The sequence below is a fragment of the Dreissena polymorpha genome, chromosome 5 (assembly GCF_020536995.1).
Source record: "Dreissena polymorpha isolate Duluth1 chromosome 5, UMN_Dpol_1.0, whole genome shotgun sequence".
Classification (NCBI taxonomy): Eukaryota; Metazoa; Mollusca; class Bivalvia; order Myida; family Dreissenidae; genus Dreissena; species Dreissena polymorpha.
In genome coordinates this window covers 24,480,800-24,504,694 of record NC_068359.1, presented here as the reverse complement: position 1 = coordinate 24,504,694, position 23,895 = coordinate 24,480,800, and the positions used below count along the sequence as shown (strand labels likewise).

The window sequence follows — 23,895 nt, the reverse complement described above, 5'->3', positions numbered from 1 at the left end:
AGAAAACTATCGGACATTGCACTACATTGGATTAATTGGATTTTAAACAGGTGTGAGGATTAGTTTCAATAATTCAACTCTCAGCTTTATAAACCAAAGGGTTGCTGAGAGTTGCTTGATTGCTCCACAAATAGCACGGACAATGTTATGGCATATCAACATCTGCTTTTGTAAAACTTAATTACTGCTTGTATTGATTGTTTCCTCGACCCAATTAATAAAAATGGTTGTCCACGGGCAATTTAATTGTAAAAATATGAGCTGCCCAGACTAGCAAATGTACGACTCAGGCAACTCGGACATTTGATTTCGCCACCCCTGGACTCTCAAGAGTCATCACAGCAACAATTATCATCGACTAGTGCGAGGATAAAAATTGTGTTGGCTAGAATTTTAATAGGATATTGCTTTACATGCATTGTTTGTTAATGGAATGACTTGAATATGTGCATCCCAGGGACTCTAAATTGGTTTCCAACTAGTCCATATAAACGTACTCCCAGAGCCTTTGATAATTTTTGCTATGGCAGCTCTGGCAGTCCATATGCACCCCTTCATAAACATGGGTGCAGTTCAGCGAACGGAATCCGTGCGCCTCACTTAACAGACGTCGTTCGAGAAAAATTAAGGAAAATAATGAATAAACTTCATAAACATGTTTAATTTACCAGAATGGCAACCTATGGATGTTATCCTTTGCATGCACCCTATAAAAACACGACGATGTGTCAACACACTTTTCTCGCTGACATTTTTATGTTTAAATTTGAAACAGTGTATTCTGTATCGAATACCACATCGTTATGGACTTTAATAGCTCCATCACATAACCAACGTGCAAAATATTGGTGTACTGCAACCTAACCAATATTGGATCAATTTTCCAATATGGCGGATACAGCGTACAAAAGAAAAACTAATTCAATAAAAAGCAATTATTTCTTGCTTTAATGGTACCATTTGGATGAGTTTGTGGTTTAGACAGGTAAACTTTAATAAGTTCTTGCAGTTTCAGTGTTCCTTAACCCTTGCATTATTGATAACATTTTGCACCCATGGACAAGAGAGAGCGCATTGCAACTCTCGGCAACCCATTGGGTTATAAAGCTGAGAGTTGAATTATTGCAACTAGTTTCCAACAAGCGTAATTTGTTTTAAAGCGTTTCTGGAGAACCCTGACTATATATATATATATATATATATATAGAGTTATGGAGGTTTCGGTAAATGACAAGTTCGGTAAATTGATTTATAAAGTAAATGCCGTGGAGGTTTCGGTAAATTGGTATAAATAGGGATTATCGCACCTTTTGTCGATAAGCGTGCACATTAATTGAGAATTTATTTATAGAAATGTTCATACACAGATGAGTGCATGGGAGAATATACCACTTTAAAATAACATTTTAATTAACTGATATCATCTTTTGCAACGTATAACCAGTATGTTCAAGGGCCAACGCGTTTGTAGTTTTACCGCAACATTGCACAATCATTTAAAGTTTTGCAACAAGTTCACTTTTCAAATAAACAACTTGATGTACTGTATTGCGAAATGATTTATTTGACATTTGATCAAAACGGGTTTTGCGACTAATTGACTGCATCAACATAAGCTATGGGATGAGGATATATTAGATGTTGTTTTTGTAAAATTGGTTTTGCCTGCGAAAACACTAGTTGTGAATTATAAAATATTCTCCGCCCAAAGATTGTTTCGCATTTGGCTTGGTTAATTATTTCTTGTTTTGATTGCATTGACATTCCTCTCAAAATATATTCTAGCATCATACGTTAATGTTCTTCTGGCGGCGCCACATACATTATTTCCGTGGATTTTGTTTGAATGGGCAATTTCGCGGTTGCCAAATATATTTACATATAAATGAATATTTAACCCCAGAAATATTACCATGACTTAAGTCAAATAACCAATTGGCTTGACATAATATTAAATTATCAAAATATTATATATTTTTAAAAATCCGAATTCTCGGTTAGAAATTTGTGTAATAAACTGTTTTTTATTTCACTAGATTGAAAACGTTGCATTTGTACTCTAATAACACTGGCATGTTTTGCAAACGAGGCAACTCGCTATGTATAGCGACCTTTTCTTTCGTAAATAGAAATGTTATGCTTCATATCCGGTTGCGTGTATTTCTGTTTACCTGTTTTATCGATTGAGTTAGAAATAATAAAGGCGTTTTGAAATTAAGGTAACGCACTTCCTTTTAAATGAGTCATGTTTATAGGCAAATCATATAGAAATGGCCATTTCTACTGAATTATCAAACATGCAAACTGCGGGGTTCCATCTGGAAGAAAGTTTGTACACATTTATGTTTCCTTTTTCAGAAATAACGGCTTACTGGTTTTGATGCAATATATAATTGTGGATAAACATATTAAATATTATAAAAATATAATATATTGTAACGGATGCGAACACACGCTTTATACAATGCGCATTTCAATGGAAGCTATTTTTGTATCTTAAAGACCCAGATTACTGACACGAACCACTTTCTCAAGGAAACTCGGCCAAACTTTTGCTATAAAATCCCCTAAACAACAATAAAGAACATAACATCAAACATGATTTCTTTGTAACAGCATTTTAGGGAAACAAAATTTAATATTATTGTATATGACTTGATATGGATTTTAAAATGATTTGCCTGTTTGAATAAATTGTCACAATCAGTTCCATTGATGTGTTTTGATTTCTTACTATGAATCATCATTGAACATTGAACAACAAGTCCCAATTTATCTTACTTTGCCTTAATATGGTGGACGGATGGGAGAAGTTTACCATCATTTGCTTTTTATGGTCTTATTTTTTACTTGAAATAATAAAGTTTTGATTATGCGTGTTTGACTAGGCGGGTGATTTCCATATTTCTCAATTTAATTTACTGATTGGCTGAAATTATTTGTAATGTGTGCATGAATCAGCGGGTGATTTCCATATTTTTCAGGGTAATTCACTGATTGGCTGAAAGTAATTCATACATACGAGGCTCAGTGGCGCTGTATATTTCAGCGACCAGAATACATTTTTGAAATAATTAGGTGTATGATTAAATCAGTGAAATACTCATTTCAATTAAGTATCAGCGCGTTTGCAATATTGCAATATTCGGGATGACTGAACAACATTCTTGAGTATATCAGGTAAGCCTTTGATGTACAGCGACTTCGATTTCAATGCAATGTTTTTGCACCAACTTATTATGAACTTTTTATCAAAATGCGTTTGGTTATATATATAATGGCGTTACATATAAAACTTTATGCATTCAGCTACATTTTTTTTAATGACATGAAATATTCACATATGTCCTATATATATATATATATATATATATATATATATATATTGTATCCATGTTTTACTTGTTGCCTATTTATAATATATGGTAAATAAAACGGATTACAAAGTCAATCAGTTATTATTTGTTTATTCAACGGATTTGTTCAGGCAAAAAATGATATCAGTTATTTTGGCCGTAAAACCCATTGTTCCAGTACAGTAGCCAGGTGCCTGTGTATTAAGCTGATACGATAGTGATCATCACAGCAGCTTGCTATTACACAGTGTATTCATTCTGCTGGCGTTGTGTTAGATGTCATTTTTATCAGTTTTCAATTATGTGTATCTCTTCGCTTAACTCAACGTTCAATGGCACGCGCACTTAACAAAATTATGAAACATAACGCGTATCATTATATTACTTTTTATTAATTACGTACACGTATAAGATTATATATATTATTTTTTTCTTGTGTTTTTCTCAACCAGAAAGAAATAATAAAACATGTTATATAAAATTCAACATTTGGCTTTTACAAGAGGTGGCCTCCACGTGGCAAGAGCTGGGCAACATATTCATTATGTTGGCAAACTACCTCATGATTATATATTGAGAAATTGAGTATTTATCGGTGGTCTAAAATACTATTGCGCTTTTTATTTAAACTGAAATCATTTTTATTAAATCATGCCTACAATATTTTACAAGAAACTTTTTAAAATAGCATTAAACTTAATTGAAGATCTTACATTGATATCGCCATAAATCATTATTTATTATTACTATTATGTTATTTAAATAAAAGCACCAATTGTTTAAAAAAAACAGTATTGCGTTATTTAAATTGTAAATTTACCTACAATTTCCTAACAGAATTTGTTGTTCAGAGGTAGCTCATTCATTTCCCTTAATTTTTTACCGTAGGCATAGCATTTATTACTCAACTCAAAATTAATCCACAGTTTGCAAATAAATGCCCCTGATGTTAATGTAAGCCAATAATAGGTGTCATTAACACCTTGTTGTAGGTATACCACCTCTATAAAAACCAATTTACCGAACCCTCCACGGCATTTACTATATAAATCAATTTACAGAACTTGTCATTTACCGAAACCTCCAGCACCCTTTATATATATATATATATATTAAGTATGTTATTTCTGGGGATCCATATAGTGAATGATTTTCAAGTTCAACGGGTAAAAAGACAATGCCAAAAAAGTTTAAAAGGCATATTTTTTTCTTTTCTTATTATTCGTACGTGATCAGAGAATTAGTATCCGAAACTATCTTTATCCGAAACTGATTTTAACAGTAGTCTCATAAAGTCAATATATGCAGAGAAACCCTCACATCAAAGTTTCCGGGATCGGAAAGGGCACAGCTACTGCTCCTGTTGATGGAAAATAACTCATGGCATATCAGACAAACGGGAATTTCTGCTTAATACTTTTGTTTTTATTTTGTACTTTACCGGAACCTAAAATTACACAAACAAATTTTACTGACATGGGTGTAGCGATTTTAGGTTAGACATCAGTAAAATACTGGACAGATTGTCAGCTAGTCTGGATTATCTGCCCCTAACTCTTTGTATTGGTATTAGAACGACGGCAACCAGAATAATTGTCAGCGAGTTATGTGTGAATTAATTTCTAAGATTGATGTAGAAATTAAGAGAACGATTTTTTTTAGTTTTTTTACTGGACTCGTGTGCATGTGTTAACATGTAAACAAATATAAGTGTGCACAAAAATGGGAGTAGTAAAAGATGTGTTCTGTTCTGATGAATTCGTAACAGTGATTTTGAGGAACTCGATAGCAATCTTACTAATTATTGTATGGTTTGCAATATCTTTTTATGTACTTGCTTAGGATGTTTGAATATTTAGGACAAATCAATAAAAAAGTTTTTTTTTCTATCATTCCCTAAAAAAATGCATACTCTTACTTACCTCGTTTTTAGTAGTTGCCGCGTTCATGCGATGATACTCTGAACTTGGTTTATGAAATTCTTAAATGCGATTTTTGTTTATTTGAACGTGTGTTTAAATAAGCAATAGGATTGTAGTCTATTTGAATTGTTTATATTTAACTTCTAATTTTGTTTAAAGATATATAATAACTGTTGTTGTAAAGTTTGAATGTTTAAAGGCATATTAAATTGATTCACCCATAGGTTACCTAATCCATGTTCATATACAAATTGGACTTAATTTCTGCGGCTCAATTTTTTTCCATTCTATGTGTTTCCATTACCCTAATGTAATGCTCATGTTAATTATTTATTTTAAAAAAAGATTATATATTACATCAAGCTACTATAACAAAAATTACACCAATGACCGATTGTTTAAAAATTTGGATTTCTTTTCCTTTCGAACGGTGATTTAAAGCGTCTGTCCTTTACTTTATTGAATGCGTTTTATTCCTACTTTTCTGTGCTGTCATTTGGCATACCTAAAGCAGACATTTCATGAACACTGTATACAACATGAGTTCCGCGGTCGGAAACATATGCCCCCCAAACAGGGCTTTGAACTAGTGACCCCCAATTCAATTTTAATATGGGTCATCTACTGTCCAAGGCGAATGCACACGTGAATCAGTCAATTTGTTGAAGAGTTATTGATTGGAAACGATTTTCACACTTATTGTGACAGTGAAGGGGTCATCTACTTTTCAAGGCCAATGGGCATGGGAAGTATCGAGCCAATCGGTCAATTGGTTGACGAGTTATTGATCAGAAACAAGTTTGACACTTATTCAGACAGTGACCTTGACCTAATGACCTCAATTTATGTAGGGGTCATCTACAGTCCAAGGCCAGTGCACATGTGAAGTATCAAGCCAATCGGTCAATGCGTTGACGAGTTATTGGGAAATGATTATACAATTATTTTGACAGTGACCTTGGAGCTAGTGATCCCAATTTCATTAGGGGTCATCTACTGTCCAAGGCTAATATACATGCGAGTTATCAAGCAAATCGGTTTATCCGTTGACGAGTTATTGATCAGAAACGATTTTCACGCTTATTGAGACAGTGACTTTGACCTAGTGACACCAATTTCAATAGGGGTCAACTACTGTCCAAGGCCAATGGAAATGTGAAGTATCATGCCAATCGGTCACTTCGTTGACGAGTTATTGATCAGAAATGATTTTCATAATTATTGTTACAGTGACCTTGACCTAGCGACCCAATTTCAATAGGGGTCATCTACTGTCCAAAGCCAATCCACATGTGAAGTTTCAAGCAATTCGGTTAATCAATTGACGAGTTATTGATCGGAAACGAACTGGTCTTCTTAGTTTAGTATTCCACAATTGCTCCATGGTCTTGCGGTATTCGCCCGACCCGCTGAGTTTTTCGAGTCCCATTATTTGGAAATCATCCATGGAGTGTCCGTCTGTATAGAAATGTTCAGCTACCGGGTCACTGTGCTGTGTGCGAATACGCGACAGAGTCAACAGATGTCGCTGGTACAGAGTTCCGCCAGTGTCTCCCACATACACATACCTGCGACAGCGACGAAAGTTGACCGCGTACACAACGCTCGACACTTCGTCTGCATTATATGGTAAACTTAATGAAACAATATCCATGTATGGATTGACTGATGTAATTAAAACAGCAACACGCTTTGGGAATAATCGTAATATTTTACTTGACCCTATACTTCTAAGGGAATCATGTTAATGTCCTGAAGCGTCTGTTATAAACATGGATGCGTCTTTAAGAGACCACGCAGCATGCACTGCCAATATTGAAATACCGTTTATTTTTTCGAAACGTTTTCAACGCGAAGTATGGGTTTATAAGCGTGCTGACTTTGATCGTTTCAATGAACTTATAAGTAATATAAATTGGGCAGTGTTTTTATCTCCATGCGGGTCTCTAGACCAAGCTTGTGCATCGTTTACATCGAAGTGATTTAATAAAATTTAAGCACCAACGTAACAAAGTTAACAATATGCACAAACATGTCCGTTTGCATTTTATGAGAACGTTGATGGCATAATTGAAAGTTTACACGCATCGGATCCGAAATCGTACATGAGATTGATTAAAAGACTAACAAATAAATCTGGGTCGTGCAACGATATCCTTCCTCTATTAGATAATAGTGGCATTGTTATCATGGACAATATGAACAAAGCCAATCTTTTAAACAATTATTTTAGTTCCATATCAACTGTTAAAGGGGCCTTTTCACAGATTTGTGCATGTTTTGAAGTTTGTCGTTAAATGCTTTATATTAATAATTGTAAACATTGGAAATAAAAAGCTCCAGTGAAAAATCGAGATTAAAATTTAAAAAAAGAAAAGAAAAAAGTAATCCACAACTGCCTGACTGGTTTCGAACCACTGACCATCCGCACTCACTCAATGTGGAAAGTATTTTATACGTCATATACGCAATCCGCGTAGTTTCGCAAAATATAACAACAACAGAAATCTCCAAATTATTCAATCGTTTCGCGTTGCAACGCTTTATAATTGTTAGGCTTTTAAATCGCCAAAAGGTGCATATATTGGCTATTTTACAGCTTGTAAATGTTCAGTATTACTGTTTCCTCACACATATCATAACTTAAACGAAAATTTGCGAATCTGAAACAACTTTTTTTAATTTTGTCAATTTACCAAAACGTGAAAAGGCCCCTTTAATGACGAAAACATTGACCCCCCCCCAAACCTCAATAAAAACATCAATACAACATGTGCATCATTTACATTATCAGTATCGGAAATGCAAGATATATTCAATATATTTAAGCTTGGAAAAGCATCTGGTTGCGATGCGATGGTATAAGCCAATGTATGTTAAAAAAACCCATCCACAACGGTATGTGTTCCCCTTTGTATATTGTTTAATATGTCCTTAAATCAATGTCAATTTCCAACACTATTGAAACAAGAATATCAGTGAAACTGATGGATGCTCCCCGATGATGCGCTTTGTCAATCTATGTGTTAATAACCACCTAAAAAAATCTATTATTAGCCTCTGTGACCATGACCTTGACCCCAGTGACCTCAAACCTCATCAAAAGGTAGAGGTCCATGCAAGGTACCTACATGCCAAATATGAAAGAGATCGGTAAAGTATTGAAGGTGTTATGAGAAACTGTAACAAAAGTGTGACGGAAAAATCTAGTATTAGCCTCGGTGACCTTGACCCCAGTGACCTCAAACCTCATCAAAAGGTAGAGGTCCATGCAAGGTACCTACATGCCAAATATGAAAGAGATCGGTAAAGTATTGAAGGTGCAATGAGAAACGGTAACAAAAGTGTGACAAAAGTAAGGAAGTACGGAAGGAACTTCAAAATGGCAACTATATGCTCCGGTCCATACATTAACCGAAAAGCACCGAAAAGCACCGAAAAGCACTCAATTTCTCTCTATATATATGCAATATATCGTTTTTAGTGTATGTTAACGAGTTTAATTAGTAATAAATGGTTATATGATTGTATGTTTATACTACATTGTGCCCAAAATGGTAAATATCGGCAATTACCGACCGAAAAGCACTTCATGTGGAAACCGAAAAGCACTCAATTTCTCGCTATATATATGAGTATTTGCGTTTCTATTGTGTGTAAACGGATTAAATTAGTTATAAATGGTTATATTTCATGCATATTTATACTACCTTGGGTTTATTATGAGGTATTAAGCCCCAAAATTGGATAAATATCGGCAATATACCGACCGAAAAGCACTTAATGTGAAGACCGAAAAGCACTCAATTTCTCGCTATATATATGAATATTTGCGTTTCTATTGGGTGTAAACGGATTGAATTAGTTATAAATGGTTATATTTCATGCACATTTATACTACCTTGGGTTTATAACGAGGTATTAATGCCCGAAATTGGATAAATATCGGCAATATACCGACCGAAAAGCACTTCATGTGAAGACCGAAAAGCACTCAATTTCTCGCTATATATATATAATATTTGCGTTCCTATTATGTGTAAACGGTTTAAATTAGTTATAAATGGTATATTGCATGCATATTTATACTACATTGTGTTTATAACGAGGTATTAATGCCCGAAATTGGATAAATATCGGCAATATACCGACCGAAAAGCACTTCATGTGAAGACCGAAAAGCACTCAATTTCTCGCTATATATGTGAATATTTGCGTTTCTATTGGGTGTAAACGGATTGAATTAGTTATAAATGGTTATATTTCATGCACATTTATACTACCTTGGGTTTATAACGAGGTATTAATGCCCGAAATTGGATAAATATCGCCAATATACCGACCGAAAAGCACTTCATGTGAAGACCGAAAAGCACTCAATTTCTCGCTATATATATATAATATTTGCGTTCCTATTATGTGTAAACGGTTTAAATTAGTTATAAATGGTATATATATGTGACTACGTGCTAATTTTTGGAGAAATGAAAGATTCAAATGTGTCTTATATATATTTTATCCATGTATCATGTGTATTCAGTTTTCATGCGAAAATATATCTTATTTCTTAATTTCCACCATCACACTTTATTAGCGCAGCGCCGACTCAGTAAATTAATTAATGTATTAAAAAAAAGTGCAACGGAGAGGTGGATCAATTGTTAGTGCACACCACTTCAGCAATAAATGAAAGTTATTTTGGCTGTAAATCCGATATTTCCAATACAGTAGCCATGTTCCTGTGTATTGAGATGATAAGATCACCACAGCAGGTTGCTAATACACAGTGTAGACTGAAATGAAAACAGTTATTTTGGCTGTAAATCCAATTCCAGTACAGTAGCCATGTTCCTGTGTATTGAACTGATAAGATCACCACAGCAGGTTGCTAATACACCGTGTAGACTTCCACTGTTTTATTATAGTAATTGTTATTTACCTGCTTGGGATAAATGGTGTATTCATTCGGGTCTGATGGTGTATTGTAATATATATAATTCTGATAAGAAACAGTAGCACACAACAGGAATTTGGCTGATAAAAATAACTGATGTATTTATTGAAATTGAAATTTGCCCAGAATAGTTGTATAAAATTTTTCGTCTAGCGGCCAAGTGCATTAATCCCGATCGCTGTTGGGTATTTTACTGTTTAGTAACACCTTAATACCATCATTTTTAAACTGATAACGGAAATAAAGAAATATCTTTTTTTTGTTAAGTATACGTGCTTGAATTAATGTTACATCTTTCATTGGAGATACATTGCGGCAGAGTTCTAGTTCGCAGCGTAATCAAGCTCCGTGTAATCGGTATCCTACAATAAATAAGTTTTTAATTATGTGTCATTTAATTCGCAACATTGCTTATCTCAACGTTCAATGGCCCGCGCACGTCACAAAATTTTAAAACATCATTATTGTTAAGTGTACATGCTTGATATATTCATAAAATAGCAGTTTTTTTTAAAAACAATCGGACTTTAACCTTTAATTTGATGCAAATGAACAGAAGAACTGATGTATTTATTTAACGTGAATAACATTTTGAACTAAAAATGTTTTGAATTAATGTTAATGCAAAAATAAATCTATAACATTATACCGCTGATGGGTATTTTACTGTTAGTAACGCTCGATTGGTCATTGTCGGCTCGGGTAAAACTTACATGTACCCCGGGTACTCTTAAGTAACTCATACTCATGTTGATGCAGTTTTTCTTAACAGAAGTTTGTTTAAGATAATCGTTAGCGCGTTTTACGACATCGGATTTTGGGCGGGAAATACAACTGGGGTACAGTCTAATATCGACCGGGTACATGTAGGTAGTACCCGAGCCGACAATGACCAATCGAGCGTTAGTAAGCCATTAATACATACATTTTTAAAATGTGAACGGAAATAGGGAAATATCGTTTTTTGAGAAGTTTACGCGCTTGATTAAATGTTAGCTGTAGAAATTTATTCAACTCTTCGGGACACCCTCTTTTTACAGACTTCGGGCCGCATTACAGTCAAAAAAGAAAAATGCATTGATAAATGCTGCTAAGTCCGAAAGGAAACTATTAGATGCGTATAATGTGGGATTACAGCAGACTGATGTTACGTTCCCGTCTTCAGACGCGGACAAGATGGCGATCAATATTCTGCACAAATTTCATCCTGCAATGATAGGGCATTACACACCTATAAAAACAATCGGTGACGGCAACTGTCTGTTTAGATCTATTTCAAAATGTTTGAATGGTAGTGAAGAGCAACATATTTTGTTGAGATTGTTATCTGCTCTTGAACTTATTGAAAACGAAAGTTACTACAAATCTGATCAGTTCCTCGCCGACGACAGAATACTTAAGGCGGAATATTCAAATTTGTTGCATGATGTTATAGGTCTATACACTTGGTGAGTCGTCGAGCTAATCTTTGTGGTAAGCGCAGTAATCAATCAAAGCGCTGAAAGCACTGAAGATGTTCGCTATTGCATAATTTAACACGCAATTCATTTTTGAAAATCAATCGCAAGTTTGAAATGAACACACGCCATTCAACTTTATAAAGTGCGTGTCATAGCGCACGGGTCGAGTTTTGTGTGCACTTTTTATCATCCTTATTTTTTCATAGAAATAACTAAGACAAAATAAAAACAACATGCTTTTTGGAAGTTCTGAAAACATAGAAAGTATGATGAAAATGGTAATGATAACTTAATATAAAGAAAATTTGCAGTCACCATCATATTAAAGGAATATTTTTTTCTAATATCAAATGACTATCTCACCAAGAATATAAATTCATAATGAAAGTTCCGTGTACAAAACGTTTGATTTTTGACACCATATACAAATTCAAAATATACAACAATCTTCGTATCTTGTATATGGAGGAATAAAAGTATATCAACATTGCTGTTTATGCTTTAATTATTAGCCGAGCAGTTCACACGGTGTCACCAACGCTAACATAAACATAGGTATAGAGCACTCATGCGCTTTTAGGCGTAGCTGTTTCAGTTTTCATCTTAGTGACTTTTACATAACGCCAACAGACACGCATGAATATTTTCGAATATTTAATAAGCTGATTCGAGATACAACCTCTGAATTTTTGCTACATCTCTGCGTATGTGCTCAATTCAAAGGATGTAGCACTGTTCAGTGTAAGGAATTCCGGACTACTCTCTGTATGCTCAAACGACACAAATTGTGGCCCTGTTACAATTACGCGTTACAATCCATCTCGCAGAATTTCACTTTCGCCTCCAAGATGAGAAAACAATCATTAGCGAAATAGTATAGTGTCACGATAAGAGAAAATCGTTTTATTATCATACCACAATGTTTGCCGTACTTGGTCAGCACGTCTGGAAATCATTTCTTAATGTGTGGATAAGCTGCCATTATTAACAAGTTTGCTATTTTCAATTCAATTTTGTATCAAAAAGCATTGTTCTTAAATGTGGCATTTTCAATTCGCAATGACGTCACGTGAAAATGGGTCTTATTCCATATGCGCCCGTCATATAAATAGCCCACTCAGCTATCACTCCTTCTGGTAAGGAGAAACATAACATATTGAGTGATTTTAAAGCGAACAGCATCGCCTATGGCCTGACTGCGCAAAAGCACATGTTGGGTTTAACAAACGCTTGCCGAAACGCATAAGACCAATTTTCGCATGACGGCGCTATTGACGTGTGATTTAAATGTGTCGAAAGAAAACTGCGTTTAATTCAAATATAAACATACGATATATTTCGATAGTGAAGAAAGATACTCATAACAAGACATATGAGGACACATATGAAGTGCTCTCCCGTAGTATATTTTTTATTTTACTCACACTTATGTGTGGTTTGACAATGCTAACACACATTTCATGCGGTGAATATGCAACTTACAAGTGAAAAACACAACACAATAGTTAAACTTTTGTTTAATTGTATTTAATTATTTAGAAAAGTAAATTGCTAACTTTATTTCAAAGTCAGCGTATACGCCGACTACATTTTTGAAAGACATTTATTGTTATAAATATATTTAATATAATATATTAGGTTGTTTTCGGTTTTAGCGATTAAAAAGCATTTTCGAGGTTGCCTATAGTATGCCTGTAGTAATTCATGAACTCATATCCAACTGTCTATGTATTGAGAACTGTGAATATAAACAAGCTTAACCTTCTACTAACCTTCTGCTATTGCATTCGTATTATTATTATAAATTGTTTGTTATATTCGGGTTTAGCAATTATGAAACTTTTTTTTGTCTATTGTATCGCTGAAGTTATTGTCGAACTTATGTTCAACGTTTTATAAATTGAGAATATAAACAAAGACCTATAGATAATATGGGTCTTTGATATAAATAAGCGTCAACTTTTTCCCGAATCTCTCACTTAACGACCTGTACTACGTCATTGAGTTGTATGCGAGAGCGTAACCTATTGCGTTGTTATAACCCGTAAACTTTCCTTTGTTTATCGACAGACGCATCTATTAATAGCCTCATATATCATGAATGCCAAAACAACCGGGAAAAAGAACCACGTGACCAAATAGGACGCAAAACGCAAATACCATGCGACTACGACTTTTATTATGTAAGAAAGCTCCGCAATGCCTTTGAAGTCGGAGCCTTGTGATTGCTATTACTTAAATAATTGACCTCTAACTGAAGTAAGCAAAGGAAACGCAGCACCTAATTGACCCATTCCTTCTATGTGCGAAGGCAGATTTAATTTTACTAATGTATGGTTTGCCTATTATAACACACATTATAATGCGGTAAATATGCGACTAACAAGTAAAAAACACTATAATTAAACTTTTGTTTTGAATTAAGTTATTTAGAAAACAAAATTCCAAACCTTATTTCAAAACAGCAAGACTTCATTTTTTAGAGAATATTATTGTTATATTTAAATGTTTTTTTAACAGTTTCAGCGATAATGAAACATTTTTTTATGTTGTCAATCGTTTCCCTGTAATAATTGTTGAACTCGTGGTCAACGTATTATTAATTGAGACCTGTGAATATAAACAAGCGTAACCTTATACTACTGCGTTATTCTCACACGGACTCCCCTTTGTTTATCGCCAGCCTCAGATTTATGAATGAGCTGAGCGAAAATACTATGTCACGCACACGCAGCAGAAAGTGGACTATTTTAATCATTCATAAACAATCTCCTCCGCGACACGTACAATACGATCATTGTTTATTGATTCTTTTCTATAAAACACCGTTCGAAAATATTGAATGTAACACGATATTAATATAATGTTGCCATTTGTGAATACATATAATTGGAGAACTCAAACCTCTTGCATAAATTATACAACTCTTTCTTGCGCGGATACGCAAGCGGGTATTGGGTTAATCATACCTAGTCGTATCGACATGAATTTCACACTAAGCACTTTAGACGGGCGCTAAAGCGCCCATCTAAAAAATGCATTAAGTCGTACTATCCGCCTCAGCCATTCTCGGACTATACGTCCGAAGTCTTAACACGGCGTGTTGTGGGTAGGGGATGTAAAGACATGTCACCTGATATAACAATAATGTGGTCTCAAATGTCTCGCTCGGAGATAATCAGACTAGAACCTAACCATTTTGTGCCATTGATTCCTGCAAACAAAATTTTAGTAAATGATGTTTCGCCACTCAGTGATGATATTAAAGTTACAAAGGTAGAAACATGTTCAATTCCTGCTAATGCAACTTTTGTGGTAATTGATGGTGACGACTCCGATTATGACCACTCGGAAACTGTTGAAAGGTCTTTTGAAAACTCATTATCTGAGAGCAGTGATGCAAATCAGAATGATGAACTGACAAATGACCAAGCAACGGCTTCTGAGGCAGACAAAACTGTAACATTGTTTAGTGGGAAATTAAACTCTTCATTCATTGAAACGGAGAAAGCCGTTCACCTTTTGAAAAACACCTCGGGTGAGGGGTTGGGCCAAATTCCATGGGGCGCTAAAGAAAATTGTTACTTTTTGATAAATAATACCAAAAATATAGACAAGCGCTCTCGCAATAAAAGAAGCTGTTTCTCGGATGATTGTGGTGTCTGGGATACAAACAGCGGCGCCTCTCCCAAGACATTTCATTTAATTGGTAGCACCGGCGATCTCACAGTTATTTACAAAAAGAATAACGTGTTTTGCTCTTTAACACGTGCCCAACAGAAAAGGAAATATGTTTATGAATGTTTATTCACTTGACAAAACCAGGTATGATACATGAAGCAAAAGCATTTCTATCGGTACCCCATTTCTATCATATTGACGCGTGTGCGCAGCGGGCAATCTGATTGCGCGCTGCGTGTATTAAGACTATCGCACCTTCAATCGGATGCTATTTAATTAACACCCCGCTGATAAGATAACAGTATTAACACCTTCGATCAGTTGTGTTGTAATTAAAACTCACTGATAGTTTACCTGTGCATTCCGTTGATATTTATATCTGAAAATAAATGAAACACGATTTAAATGCCCCGTCGTATAGATTTCTTTACAAATCTTAATGATAATCATACCTGGTTTTTTATCATTGTTCACATTTGTTATTATAATCATGATCTTGAATTTTATAACTTTTGTACCTTCTTTGCATATGTCTATGTAACATAGTTGTATCTTTGTTTATTTTGTTTAATCTATCTTTTATTCTAACTTTACTACCTTCTTTGCATATGTATATGTAACATAGTTGTATGTATAGTTTATCAATTTTTATTCTATGTTTTTTATATTATGTACCACTTATTAGTTAGTATGTACCATATATTTATATACACATTGCGTCCCATATGCCGGTGTATGTCCTGGATTTTTTTTTACATATCATTACTTTCTATAATCATAATCTGATTTGAACTTGAGGGTAACATAATCATTGACAGACAAGCTTATCTTAAGCTGTGCAGTTTTATTTCATTACAAACAGCTGCAAATATTTAATTTCTTGTTTATACAAATGGGACTATTTCCGTTTTTTTTTATTTCTTGCACAAATTTTCGGGAATATTTCGGCCTTTTTTTTTCAAAATTTGGCTCTTACAAGAGGTGGCCTCCACGTGGCAAGAGCTGGGCAACATATTCATTATGTTGGCAAACTACCTCATGTATATATGAGTCGTGTTCTGGGAAGAAAAAGGAGCTTAATGCATGTTCGTAAAGTTCATCCCAGATTAGCCTACGCAGTCCGCACAGGCTAATCAGGGACGACACTTTCCGCTTTTATGGTATTTTTAGTTTCAAGAAAGTCACTCCTCACCGAAAATCACGTTTGGGCGAAAAGTGTCGTCCCTGATTAGCAGTGCGGACTGCACAGGCTAATCAGTGACGACACTTTAAGCACATGCATTAAGCCCACTTTTCTCAGAACGCGCCTCATATATATATAGTGCTTTATTTTCAAACTTAAATCAATATTTAACGAAGTCATCATTGCTTATATTAAATATAGAGAGAAATTGAGTGCTTGTGCTTTATCTTTAAACTTAAATCAATATTTAACGAAGTCATTATTGACTAAATAAATATGTACATCTTTTCAATCCATTATAAACGGCACTTATAGCTTAGTTTCGTTTATATATAGAGAAATTGAGTGCTTTTCGGTGATTCTGTGCTGTCGCGGGAGTGCTTTTCGGTGGCCACCAAAAATAGTAATGAGCTTTATATTTAAACTTTTTGCATGAAATATAACCATTTATAACTAATTCAATCCGTTTACACCCAATAGAAACGCAAATATTCATATATATAGCGAGAAATTGAGTGCTTTTCGGTCTTCACATGAAGTGCTTTTCGGTCGGTATATTGCCGATATTTATCCAATTTTGGGGCTTAATACCTCATAATAAACACAAGGTAGTATAAATATGCATGAAATATACCCATTTATAACTAATTTAAACCGTTTACACACAATAGAAACGCAAATATTCATATATATAGCGAGAAATTGAGTGCTTTTCGGTCTTCACTTCAAGTGCTTTTCGGTCGGTATATTGCCGATATTTATCCAATTTTTGGGCTTAATACCTCATAATAAACCCAAGGTAGTATAAATATGCATGAAATATAACCATTTATAACTAATTTAATCCGTTTACACACAATAGAAAAGCAAATATTCATATAAATAGCGAGAAATTGAGTGCTTTTCGGTCTTCACATTAAGTGCTTTTCGGTCGGTATATTGCCGATATTTATCCAATTTTGGGGCTTAATACCTCATAATAAACACAAGGTAGTATAAATATGCATGAAATATAACCATTTATAACTAATTTAAACCGTTTACACACAATAGAAACGCAAATATTCATATATATAGCGAGAAATTGAGTGCTTTTCGGTCTTCACTTGAAGTGCTTTTCGGTCGGTATATTGCCGATATTTATCCAATTTTTGGGCTTAATACCTCATAATAAACCCAAGGTGGTATAAATATGCATGAAATATAACCATTTATAACTAATTTAATCCGTTTACACACAATAGAAACGCAAATATTCATATATATAGCGAGAAATTGAGTGCTTTTCGGTCTTCACATGAAGTGCTTTTCAGTCGGTATATTGCCGATATTTATCCAATTTTGGGGCTTAATACCTCATAATAAACCCAAGGTAGTATAAATATGCATGAAATATAACCATTTATAACTAATTTAATCCGTTTACACACAATAGAAACGCAAATATTCATATATATAGCGAGAAATTGAGTGCTTTTCGGTTTCCACATGAAGTGCTTTTCGGTCGGTAATTGCCGATATTTACCATTTTGGGCACAATGTAGTATAAACATACAATCATATAACCATTTATTACTAATTAAACTCGTTAACATACACTAAAAACGATCTATTGCATATATATATAGAGAAATTGAGTGCTTTTCGGTGCTTTTCTGTGCTTTTCGGTTATTGTATGGACCCTATATGCTCCCCGAAAATTTTCGGGGAGCATAAAAGCATATGTAATTCCCTTGCTTAAGAAAGGAGATAAACACAATTGCAGTTTTTACCGCCCTGTTTCACTACTCTCCTGTTTTGGAAAAGTATTTGAAAGAGTATTATTTAAACATTTGTTTAACTATATGTTGTCTAACGATCTGTTTCATAGTTCTCTATCAGGATTTCGGCCGGGTCATAGCGCGGTCTATCAAATGCTAGAAATGTACGATTCTGTATGTAAAAATCTTAATGAAAAGAAGAACTTGTCTTGTCTTTTGTGATGTTTCAAAAGCATTTGATAAAGTTTGGCACAGAGGTCTTATTCATAACATGGAAGCTTATGGTTTTAAAAACGAATAGCTATTATGGATTACAGATTATATCTCAAACTGGTCACACCAAGTTCTCATTAAAGATACCATCTCTGACAGTAAGCCTATTAAAGCAGGTATACCCCAGGGTTCTGTACTTGGTCCTCTGTTATTTTTAATCTATATTAATGATATATCTGAAAATCTTGATAGTCTAACAAGACTCTTCGCTGACAACACTTCTCTTGCGTATGCTTCTAAAGATATTGCCGAAATAACCGCATTATTAAATCTGATCTTGACAAACTTAATTGGTCTAGGAAATGGCTCGTGACTTTTAATCCAAACAAGAAATATCTTTAAAAAAGATATACGGCGTTGATAGTTCAATGAATGAGATCAAGGATAGCGAATGTCTTTTTTCTGTGCAGTTCTTAGCTGCATCACACGCAGTACGGGATGTTACGCGGAGTTTTCGCGGCTTATTTTACATTATTACATATTGCTGGTCATAAACCTATAGATACAAAACAGAAAACCAAAAGAAGAATGGAAGTGAAATTAAAACATACGAGTCACCCGGCCACACGAGAAGTATCCGTATTTATAGGCGCGTTCTTCGAACAAATCTGTTTCAGTGGTTTGTCGGGCATTGCTATATGATTCGATTATTAACAGTATCGATAATCATCGCGCTCATGCTTAATACATTGGTCAATATGGTGGAATAATTATTGTTAAATTAATCAAAAATAAGATTTATCATTGTATTGTTTAAAACACATTAAGAATCTACATATTTCTGGTCTAAAGAAAATTCCAGGTCACCTAGTTCTGGGATAGCGTATTTATTACATAACTATTATTTTACTGGCCGCGAACTCCGGTGAAGACCTGAATATAAACTCTGACATTCATACACTGGCCGCGAATTGACCCGGGTTGAAATGCAATGTATTAAAGTGAGGCCTCGCTTCCACTGCTCTTTATACTTTTACATGTTAACATGTTGACAAGAATATGGAAGTAAGTACTAAATATGAGAACATAGCCTTTAAATATAAACGCGTTGCGCTGGTAATTCTCTGAAAATAAAAAAGTGCACGCACAAACTGTATTGATGTCGAGAATTGAGTGCAAAACTGTTCTATCTATTAAGCCTTTTCATTAGAAATAAAATTGTTTCATGCAGTAAAACAGTGTTACAAAGACGAGTATATGTTTCCAATGTTCTGGTGGAATACTCAAATCAGTCAATGGAATAAATGAAGTGTATTCATTCCTACCTAGGCGCGGGAAATTTTATTTGAATTTTGTTGGACACTTACAAAGGTCAGGAGAGGTGAAAAGCTGGCTTAATACAGCTTACGCCGAATAAAACTGAATTCATTTTTGTGTCGAAAACCTTATCTGGAATGACCTTAATATAGACACAAGAGAAAAATCTACAATATCTTCTTTCAAATCAGCGATAACCCCACAGTCATATGTGTGCCCAAAATACTATAATATAGGCAGTAAAAGTAAGCATTGCTCACACTAGACTTAGAAATATATGTAGTAGTTTAAACTAAAATCTTTATAGACCAAATCTAATCGTTGATACAGCTTGTTCTTGCAGAGCTCCTTGTGAAAATGCGTGACATTACTTTTTTGAATGTATAAAATTTACACAGATAAGAGGATCAACTATAAGCAAATTGAACCATAACTTTAATCTTATTTTTTTGCTATGCGGTGAACGCAATATGTCTTTGAATTTTAATGAAATTGTGTTCAGAACGGTACAAGAATTCATAGCAGGCTCAAAAAGGTTTTTAATTTTACATGCAATTGTCAATAACATACATACAATAGTAGATACCTTTATTTAATAACTATACCTACACGTACTTCCATACTTATACATCTTTGTATATGTTATTCTAACTGATTGTGTTGTTGAATTATAAATCATGTATTTTAGCAATTTATGTGATATAATTATCTGGGGGAGGATCCAGAAAATGTTGTAAAAACTTGTACTCCAATCCCATGCATATTTGATGCAATAAATACGTTTAAACTAAATTACCTGCATCATACTTTGATAGTTTATAAGTTCTATAAGTTCATGTGTTTTCGTTTTGACTTATTAATATTAATAACAGTCAGTCAGTCAGTCCATCAGTCCGTCTGTCAGTCAGTCAATCCGTCCGTCCGTCTGTAACACTTTTGCTTTAAGGTTTTGAAAAATGCTCATAACTTCTATGTCCCTTCAGATGCAACCTTCATATTTGGTATGCATGTGTATATGGACAAGACCTTTCCATACACACACAAATTTTGACCACTTTGACCTTGAACTTAGGGTCCGCATTAAGGTTTCGAAATCTGGGTTTAGGTTTCAAAAAAGCATTTTTCGGGGGAATATGTCTTCAGAAGGAGACAGCTCTTGTTATTTTTATTCAGTTGAACATTGTATACATTAAAACACAAATTTTATGTCTCCCACGTTTTCTTTTCACAATGCCACAATGTTTAAAGCTTAGTCCCATATCATTTCAGGGACGCTCCTGATTGCTCTGACAATCAAATGCCCCTGTCAGCTCGTAACCTTTTCTCAGGACTCGAGTACAGTCTTTGTTGCAACAAGGGACCAGAAGCAGCGGAGTCCATCTCTGTTTGAAGTCACGAAATCATTCCAAATCTGCCAACTAATAAAAAGATAATAAGACAATATCAGTGGACTGTTTAGACATATCATTTACACATTAAATTTGGGCTTTAGGGACGTGTGCTTACTTTAATTTTTATTATTTGTTAATTTTTTATTACCAGCCCTCACTCTCAAACTTGGTCTTAACTTAAAAATCATTTTATTTCTTGAATACTCGATGATATTGGATGTTTTTTCATAACATTAAATGTGACAAATAAAATATAAATAAAGACTGCTAGTTATAAGTTGTTTCGAAAGTGTATAAATTGGGAAAGAGAAGCATGTTTTGTGAAAAATAAACTAATAATAAAAATGTTTCATTTATTTTTATATAGAAAGATAGATATTTATTGTATCAGTATTTACTTTTTGACAATGCTGCGAAGCAGCTCGTCTAAGTAATCATGAAAAAATTCTTCACAATGGCGACCTTTGTAAAAGACCGAGCCAGTCCGATTGAGATAGCTCGATTTTTCTAATCGGCATACCTCGCAATTATCAGTGATAAAGGTATAGGAAGCTCAGCTATAAATAGGACAGCATATGCTGGGAAAAAGATTTAATAATAGTTTGAAAACGTTAATTTTAAATCAGTTATATTCAATCCATTATATGTTTATAAATCAATGAAACAACTATGCATTTTCTGTATTGTATTTGACATTTGTCGTGATTCAGTAAATAAATTGCGAATAAAAACGTGTATAAACAACTTTCAACGCGATCATGAGTGTAAAGAAAACAAATTATTTCGAACCTGCCATTTGTAAACGTTCTAAAGACTATGGTATATAAACAGCATAATAGCCAAATACTGTGAAACTCGTTCTTATGCGTGCTTTCTCATTTTGCATATTTAATAAACTTTTCAAACAGAAATTACAGAGCCACATCAGTGCACATACTATTGTTCTATGTGATTGCTATATTGAATCAAATTCAATCCACATAATCCAATTTCAATACCACTGAAAACACAATCCAGAGTGGTGCAGTGAACAGAGCAGTTGACTACTAAGTTGGAGAAGAGCAGTTCAATTCCAGGGCCGGGTAAGTTTATACTTGTTCTATATGAAGTATGCTATGTTTGATGTGAACGATATGACAGAAAATATAAAAAATCATTTCAGCAAATAAACATGAAAACATGTGGGAATAGTGCAGTAAATTACAATAAAACCCAACAAAAATATCCCAATTTATAAATAAATTGCAATTAAAAAAAAAGTTTTTACATTAATTGTTTCAACGTGAATTTGTTTTAAAACACAAGGACCAATAAAGTGTACATGGCTCATTAAAGTAAAATTACTATGTGGTTTCATAGAACAATAATTTTTATTTGATTTTGTTTAAATAGTCTACATGTATATGCCCCATGTTACCCTGCAGCTTTTCCAGTTTTGACTTCAGGGACCGGATTTGAACAAAAATTGGTTCATACCTTTATTCACAAGACACGAGCCCTGCATCCTTGGCCATGGCATAAAAAGCAGAGTTGCTATCAGCCAACAAGGTCTGAGGCCGGTCGTATTCTAGGATTCGTCCATCACTGAGAACGAGGATTCTGAAAACATAGAAAACATGACAGAACTATATTATTTTAGGATTTTTCCACTTCAAAGAATGCCTTAAGCTCATGTGTTTGACCTTTGACCTCTAAGTGTTACAAGGTACTTTGCTCAGTACTCGTACATGACACACATTCTCCATATGTAGAACAGTACATTTATTTCTTATTTTAAAATTGCATGATGAAGTTACAGTCCAAACAAGCAGAATAATGCCATATGACCTGTAAGCGTGACCTTGACAATTGAGCCAGGGAGACAGGTCTTTCAGCTGACATGCAATCTGCATCAGGTGAACTTTTGTGATTATATTGAAATAAAATGTGTCTTGTTCTGTGAAAGCTGGGCATAATGCATGTGCGTAAAGTGTCGTCCCAGATTAGCTCGTGCAGTCTGCACAGGCTAATCAGGGACGACACTTTCCGCTTTTATGGAATTTGTTTAAAGGAAGTCTCCTCTACACGAAAATCCAGTTAAGGCAAAAAGTGTCATACCTGATTAGCCTGTGCGGACTGCACAGGCTAATCTGGGACGACACTTTACGCACATGCGTAATGCCCAGTTTTCTCAGAACGCAACTCAAATGATGAATATGCAGCATGGACAGGCTGCATAATGCTCAAATTCCATTGTTGACCTCGAAGTATAACCATGACCTTTTAGCAAGGGTCTTACACGCAACAAGCTGCTTTCACATGGTGACCATTTTGGATAATTTTAAAACTTCAAGATGAACGCATTCTCATACACTCACAAATAGTGGAGGCTATTTCAAACTTTCAGCACATTGGCTTCACAAAAAAAGAATTAACTCTCTTGATATTTTTCTCAATACTGGGTATCTTAACCTGTCATGAAATATAGATCTTAGTTTTGCTATGGGCAAAAATGCATGTGCGTAAAGTGTCTTCATAGACTAGCCTTTTTAGTCCACAGAGGTCGATCATTGACAACACTTTCCACCAAGACTGGATTTTCTTAGAGAAGTGATTTACTTAAATAAAAAATCCCATTAAGTGCAAAGTGTCATCCCTGATTAAACTGTGGCTAATCTG

General features: G+C 34.4%; 2 protein-coding genes across 7 annotated transcripts in view; both read right to left on the bottom strand.

Moving 5' to 3' along the window:
* Nucleotides 1–4,846, bottom strand: part of LOC127880677 (nonsense-mediated mRNA decay factor SMG8-like) — a 57,695-nt gene extending 52,849 nt beyond the window's left edge. For both annotated transcript variants that reach the window (XM_052428012.1, XM_052428013.1), the window contains exon 1: nucleotides 4,677–4,846. In XM_052428012.1, the coding sequence (XP_052283972.1) occupies nucleotides 4,677–4,738 (62 nt within the window). In that variant the 5' untranslated portion in view covers nucleotides 4,739–4,846. The remainder of the gene's footprint in view (nucleotides 1–4,676) is intronic.
* A 16,152-nt stretch (nucleotides 4,847–20,998) lies between these two features.
* Nucleotides 20,999–23,895, bottom strand: part of LOC127880966 (multidrug resistance-associated protein 1-like) — a 121,132-nt gene continuing 118,235 nt past the window's right edge. For all 5 annotated transcript variants that reach the window (XM_052428482.1, XM_052428481.1, XM_052428483.1 and 2 more), the window contains 2 exons: nucleotides 22,714–22,836; nucleotides 20,999–21,264 (listed from right to left, as the gene is read on the bottom strand). In XM_052428482.1, coding sequence (XP_052284442.1) covers nucleotides 22,716–22,836 — 121 coding nt within the window. In that variant the 3' untranslated portion in view covers nucleotides 20,999–21,264; nucleotides 22,714–22,715. The remainder of the gene's footprint in view (nucleotides 21,265–22,713; nucleotides 22,837–23,895) is intronic.